Genomic DNA, 7,449 nt, shown 5'->3' with positions numbered 1-7,449 from the left:
AAAAAGAATTATCAATGATAAATTAGGTGTTTTTTGAAGCTAGTTTTTATATTAGTTGGAATTAGTTTTTTCTTGAATACTTTTAAAAATACATTATATATTTACATCAATTTGATTGATACATTGATCAAGCTTTAATGAGATTTCGTAGATATAATTAATTAATTCTAAGGTTCGAGTCTAATAATTAATGAAAGAATGGTTAAAGCCTTTTAATTACTTGACCATCCCTTAGAATTAGATGAAAAACAAGGCAAATATATTAATTAGCTATATATAAATATAGTCACAAAGAAAGCCAGCGGGTGGCGATATTGAAATCAGGCAGGGAGCTCGATCCATCCAAGCATGGTAATTATTAATAATAATTAATTACAACATCGTACCCAGATCGATAGCTGCTATCCAGCTAGTTTGATGGAGTTTGGTAGCGTAGATAATTGCAAGTCAAGGGCCTAAGGAAATTGGAAGCTTCTGTCTCGATGAACTCCAGCTGCCCCCTCAGCAGGTGCATGTACACCATCCAATCACCATTACCTGCTGGATTTGGCAGGGGCATCACGTACCCAGCAGTTCCACCCCATGGAAAATGATACGACCCGAAAAGAGGCACACCCCAACCGAAATCCACCTTCGAGACCGGGAATCTTTGCCCGGAGGAGACGACCAAAGCCGGCCCGTCGTTATCACCACCACCACAATATATCTTGGCCACAGCTGGCTCCGGCCTCCGAGCCTCCACCCAGTCAATCAGCCCTAAGAAATGCTCCTTGCTCACTGCATTTTCCAAGAAATCATGGACCTCATTTGCAACCCAGCTCAATGGATTTTCAATTAGTTCACGGACTGTCTTGCTACCATAGGGGATGGATAGCACATTTCCAAAGTATGCTTCCATTACATCCCCTCTTTCAAGATCACTACTTAGCCTAGTCCTTCCATCCACAACGATGCCCATTTTTGATATCTTCTTGCAGGCATTGCTAATGTTATCATCATCATCATCTTTTATAGCACAATACTTGGCAACCAATTGCCACAAGAATCCACTAAATGATTCCATTTTTGTCCTCCTGTTCCCTTTGGAGCTAGCGAGGGATTGTAGTTGATTTAGGTCATCTGCTTTCACATAGTATATGCGACTTACGAGTTGATCAGCATCAGGTGCAGGCTCTTTGGGAGGTGACAGTGTGGAGACGGGCACGTACATGTTGTCCAAAGAAGCGTCCACGCAACTAGGACGTCTTGGGTTTAGCAAGGATCTTCTGAACGATGGAAGCAGTGATATTGGTTTAGATTGAGCTGTCTCTGCCCATGACACCAAAAACATGTTGGCCGAGTAGGCATCTGCAATGCGATGATCAAACGTGCACGCCACGACTAAACCGCCACATTTCAGTTGCGTTGCCTGAAAATAGTTTGTAATATAATTAGTTCGTGAGGTTAAAGTACATAAATTTCTAGAGTCATGTATGTCAATGTCTGCGTGCGCCTTCGCGCGCAGCAACCTCAGATGATATATCTATGACCACCATGTTTATAGAATCTGAATTATTGAATAATCATAATTTAATACATAAAAACAAAAACAACTTAACTCCTTAATATTTTATTTCTTTTATAATTAAATCATTGATTTCAAAATTAATAATGAAATTTGAAATATGAACGATTGTGTTTTCTTAAGAACATAAAAGGATCGAAATCATGTTTTTATGGTAGAAAACAACTTACTCACGGTTGATGTTATACGTATCAACAAGGAGCAGTTTTAGTAATTTATGTATAGTTTCCTGGATTATATATTGAAGTGAGGTTCTTTTCTTATAAATTCTATCTTCAAAAAAAGTACAAGTCAATTATAAAAAGAATCCAACATATCCGACAGATATATGCACAATGTTTCCAGAAATCCACCATGTCTGGTAAAGTATCTTTGTGTTTCAGTGCCAGGTTTAACAAATAAATAAATAAATAATATTATTTTAATATATTTTCAAACAAAATATATTTTGGGATAAAAGAGGGAAAAAAAAAGGGAAAAGAAAAAGTAGTGGCGTGTGTTAGAGAACATACCTGGACAGCAAGGACCCCATCCTTCTTTCTGGGCACGAGCTTCCCCTCGATGCTATCATCAGGGTTATACAAATTGAGGTCCATAAGTTCAATATCTGCAACTGCTTCAAAAAAGTCCACGCCTCGGTTGTTGCATAGCAGCTCAGGCTCACCCACAGAGTTAGCCACAACCTCTCCGGCAAAGGCGTAGTAAGACACCAGGACTTGGGCCATGGCCTTTTTCAGAACACCAACCATGGACCGAAAATTGTAAGAATTAGTAGCTGGTGAGGATGAGCTGATAGTCAAGGTCGACGAAGTTGGTCTCTTGTAACAAAAGAAAACACCCACATCAAGTGGAGGAAGAAGCAAGTCAAGGTTGGAGAGTGGTAGCCAATGTTCGTGCATTGGTAGCACTGCTGCCACCACCTCCTTCTCAGTCACGGTCACTGAGAACATGCGGCCGGCCGCCTGATGATCATCTCCTCCAGTAGCACCCATATGGTTCTATGTAAATTTGTTTCCTTAGCTTGCTTGCTAGCTATAAGAAATAATAGTATATACAGAGCAAGAAAGAAAGGTGAATGATAGCTAGCTTGTGGGTTTTCCAGTTGTAGGAGTGTTTGAGAGGTGGTTTAGGGAGTTGAGATCGGCGTAATATTTATAGGCAAATATTGGAGTAGCTGCTAAGAATGTACCCTGTTAGAAAACAAATTTGGTTTTGGTTTTTATGCATGTGTCTATGGTTTTTAAAAGTCTAGTAATACTTTAAAATTAATTCAACAGCTTTTTCATGTTTTTTTTTTTAAGCTATAATTTATAACTTTTTAAAATCAACATAGATATTTAGTTTGGGTTAATGAATAAATCTATCAGAGAATATATTTATTATTAAATTAAAAAAAAAAGAAAATAAAGTGAGTTCTTACAAAAATTATACAAGGCATGTCTAGCATTTAACTCGGGTACTCCTCTCCTCTCTCTCTCTCTCTCTACACACACACACTCTACTTATGTACATGGGAGCCCTGCCACTTATTAATTTGGATGCAATTCGGCTAATTCCCATCCTACATGGATAACATGCCTATGGATGGACGATTCTAATTAAATCTTAATTGAAGTGATGAATTTTAATTAAATTAATTCAGATTAATATAAAAAAATATAAAAGAGAAGAAGTTTGTAATTGTTATTAATTTGTTTATTCTAAAGTTGTTGGTTTTAACCTAAATACAAAGTAATTATATATAGATTAAACTGAAAATACTATTATACTATTAATAAAAAAATAAGATAAATATATATTTCTTAACACCTCCCTCAAACTCATGATATAACAAATATAAGCATCGAGAGTTTGCCAACTACAAAACAAAAACGAGAAATGAATTGCGACTTGGTAAAGAAATTTTTAATCTGCAAGGAAGAATAAACAAAAGGTAGAGTAACATGCTTAAGATAATGATGAGTAAAATGATAATTAGTCTCAATATGCTTAGTTCGTTCATGAAAAACCAAGTTGTGAGCAATCTGAATAAAACTCTGGTTGTCATAATACATAGGAGTATGATGAGAAAGTGATGAGAAAGGAAAACTCTCATAGAAAAGGAAACTCCCATATCAGCAAATAACCAACATAACCAAACAATTTCTTTGGTAGTAGATGTTATAACACGATATTCTACTTCGGTGGAGGATTGAGAACCAATAGATTGTTTCTTGCTCTTTCAAGAAATAAGAGAATCACCTAAAAGATACAGAAACCAATAACAAATTTGTGATTTGTGGGATCATTTTCATGATTAACATCAGAGTATGCACATAGCTTCAAGAAAAAGGTGGGTGAAAGTAAAAGATTGTACCTCGAAGATATTATAAAATATAAAGAATAGCTGCTTAGTGAACAGTAATAGGAGAACAACAAATTGACTAACAATATATACAACATATGTGATATCTAATCAAGTATTTGTGAGATATATTGAACTCCCAATAATAGTACGATATAAAGTGGGATCTGTCAAAGGTAAACCATTAGAAGAAGAATACCTTGTATTAACTTTAATGGAAGTATCTACAGTCTTGTTATTAGTAAGTCTAGCTCGTTCAAGAATATTTATAACATATTTTGATTAGGATACAGGGTAACCTCTAAGTGAGTAAAGTACCTCAATACCTAGAAAATATCAAAGATAACCCAAATCTTTCATTCCAAACTTTCTAACCAATTATATCTTCAAAACTAAGATACCATCAATGTTATCACTAGTAATAATCATGTCATCAATATATAAAAACAAAATAATACGACCTATATTAATGCACTTAATAAACAGAGAAGAATCATGACTACTAGAAACAAATCCAAAAGATGAGATCACAACAGAAAATTTCTCAAACCAAGCACAAAGTGCTTGTTTGAGACCATATAATGCTTTCTGGAGTTTATAAATATACCAAGAGTTATGTGAAATACTAGAAGGAGGCATCATATAGATTTCTTCTTAAAGATTTCCATTCAAGAGGGTATTTTTAACATTAAGTTGTGAGATATGTCATTGACGAACCGAAGCTACGATAATAAGAGTATGAATAGTAGTTATTTTACCAACATGGATAAATGTCTTCTCATAATCCATACCTAGCTTTTTATCTCTAAATAGACCCATCAGAATTAGTCTTGATTTTATATACCTAACGATAATCAACAATACTCTTACTAGGAGGTAGAGGAACCAAATCTCAAGTATATGTCTTATGCAAAGCAGAGAGTTCTTCATCCATAGTTTGTTGCCAAAAAGGATAAAAAAAAAATGGCCTATTTATAGGAAGAAAGCTTAGAAAGACAATGAATAGAAGCTAAAAGGGAAGTAAATGATGAAGAATAATAGGAATAAGAAAGTCTGGTAGTTTTGTGGACTTACAAATACATATAAATTGACGTAGAGATGGATACTCAATCTCAGATGAAGCTTGGAGGGATGTATATGAATAAAGCTTCAGGTGTGTCGGAGAGTAAAGTGTCAGTAACTGCAGGATAATGAGTATAAATTGATCGAACATGGAAAAGGATACCTGAGGTACTAAAAACATAAGATGATAAATTACGAGAATTCTTAGAAAAGGGATCTATACCAATAATATCAGATCTAGTCAAGGTATGAGTAGTGGATGGAATAGAAAAGAAAGGTATATGCTTGAGAAAAACAACATGAAGTTTCTGAATTATTGGATCAAAACAACGATACCCCCTTTTACCTTCACCATAACCCAGAAAAACACAAATAATTGATCGAGATGATAACTTATTGTGTTTTGTATAAGGACGAATAACAAAACAAGTACAACAAAAAACTTTAAAAGAGGAACAATCAGGGACAAACTCAAATAACTTTTCAAAAAGAGACAAACCTGAATTATGAGATGAGGAAATGGTATTAATTAAACTTATAACAGTAAGGACAACTTCTCCTTAAAACTCACTAGGAATAAAAGCAGACAACAATATAGAACAAGTAGTTTCAACAATGTGTCTATGTTTTTTTTTTAGCAATACCATTTTGCTCAGGAGTATCTATATATGAAGTTTGGTGAATGGTTCTATTTAAGGAAAGTAATTGAAAAAATTTATTAGAAGAGTATTCCCCACTCAAATTACATTTAAAGCATTCGATTACAACAAAATATTGAGTTTTCACAAGAGCTTGAAAGACTGTATATATCTCATAGAATTCAAAACATTGTTTTATTAAATAAACTAAAAAATAACGAGTATAATCATCAATAAATAAAATATAATATTGAGACCTTCCTTCTATAGCAATAGAAAAAGGTCCTATACATCATAATGAATCAAATCAAAAGGTGAAGAAGAAATATGAATACTTCGATGAAAAGATAAAGTGAAAATTTTTGCCAGTTTACATCCACTATAATCAGAAATATCATAAGGGTTTAAATTTTTTAAAGCTTATGTGGAAACTAAAAATTTTAAACGAGAAGAAGAAATATGACCTAGATGAGAATGTCATAAATAAAAGCTAGAAAATAAAAAAACTCAAATAAAAGGAAGACAAATCAATAGTAGTAGAAGCAGCAGTGACAACTAACGCTTTTAACTCATCCAAAATATAAATTTTATTCTCCCTACAGTCCGTCACAATCAGCTTTTGAAATTATAGATCATGTACATAATAAAATAAATGAGAAAACATGATCAAACAATCATTAGAAGTATATATTTAACCAACATGAGTAAGATTCAATTTGAGTTTTAGAATAATATAAACATTAGTGAGAGACAAGTGAGGTGTGACAACATAACTAACACCTGCTAAGGGCATAGGAGTGCCATCAACAAACATAATAGGAATGGAGGACGAAGGGGACACAAAGATAAAGGAAGAAGAATCTGGAGACATATGATGTGAAGGACCAGAATCCAGGACTCATTTAAAATATGACATACCCGAGAAACTATGAAGCAAATGACCTATAGAAGAAGAAGCAGACATTTTTTATGGTTGTAATGAAAGAAACTTCTGAAATTGCTCAAGTAGAATATTAAGATCAGTGATAGTGCCTAATGAAGCTACTGCTGTAGTATTGTGGTGTGATGGTTAATAACTTTGAGGTGGTCTATAAACATTAGATTGTGACTGACTGTCATACTTCTAAACTTGATTCTGTTGTTTCAACTTGGGACAATGAGCCTTTCAATGACTTTCTGATTGCAAATACTACACTTGTTGAAGCCAACCCTTGTGAAAGGCTTATTTTAATGACTAGAGATTGGCTGCGAAATGCTGTTAAAAATTGTACCAATCATTATTGCTTTCCACGTTCAATGTAGGCACTATATACCTTTAATTCTATTGATTCTGTAAGAGCCAACTGATCCTAAAGATCTGTCATAATAGAATAAAACTCCTGAATGGTCATATTCTTTTGATGAAGAGCTCACTAACATGTCATCACATCTTCTTATCCTCAAGGAAATTTCTCATTACATAACTCCAGTACAAATAATTCCTTCCATCCAACCTCACATTCACAGACTGAAGCAAATCATGTTTTTTGATAGCCATAATTAATAAACAAAAAGAACAAGAATATAAAAGTAGCGAAAGATAAAATACTAGATTGTAAAAATTGAATAGATATCATAGATACTCAATAAATTTCTTCTTAAAATTACTCTAAAACACAACAAATTATATAAGATGAAATATCAAAACAATTACATAGACATAATAGAAATACCAAATTGCAGAAGTTAAAGGAAAGTCAAATATAAGTTTAATCCGCAAAAGCTGTATTTGAGATTAAGTCTTGTTCCATAAAACCAGCTTTGATACTATGTTAAATTAATTTGGATTAACATAAAAGAAA

The 7,449-nt window shown here is 33.6% G+C and overlaps 1 protein-coding gene across 1 annotated transcript; it reads right to left on the bottom strand.

The window, feature by feature from the left end:
* Positions 1-284: 284 nt before the first annotated feature.
* On the bottom strand, positions 285-2,751 carry LOC105130452 (HXXXD-type acyl-transferase family protein). The gene is made up of 2 exons (XM_011032975.1): positions 2,077-2,751; positions 285-1,408 (listed from the first exon to the last, which is right to left on the bottom strand). Exons 1-2 carry the CDS (start codon positions 2,554-2,556, stop codon positions 410-412), a joined length of 1,479 nt encoding a protein of 492 aa, XP_011031277.1. The 5' UTR covers positions 2,557-2,751; the 3' UTR covers positions 285-409.
* Between the last annotated feature and the right edge of the window lie 4,698 nt (positions 2,752-7,449).

The sequence above is a fragment of the Populus euphratica genome, unplaced genomic scaffold (genome assembly GCF_000495115.2).
Source record: "Populus euphratica unplaced genomic scaffold, PopEup_1.0 scaffold21.1, whole genome shotgun sequence".
Classification (NCBI taxonomy): domain Eukaryota; kingdom Viridiplantae; phylum Streptophyta; class Magnoliopsida; order Malpighiales; family Salicaceae; genus Populus; species Populus euphratica.
Note: the sequence above shows the minus strand (reverse complement) of the source record. Positions and strands in the feature narration are given on the sequence as shown.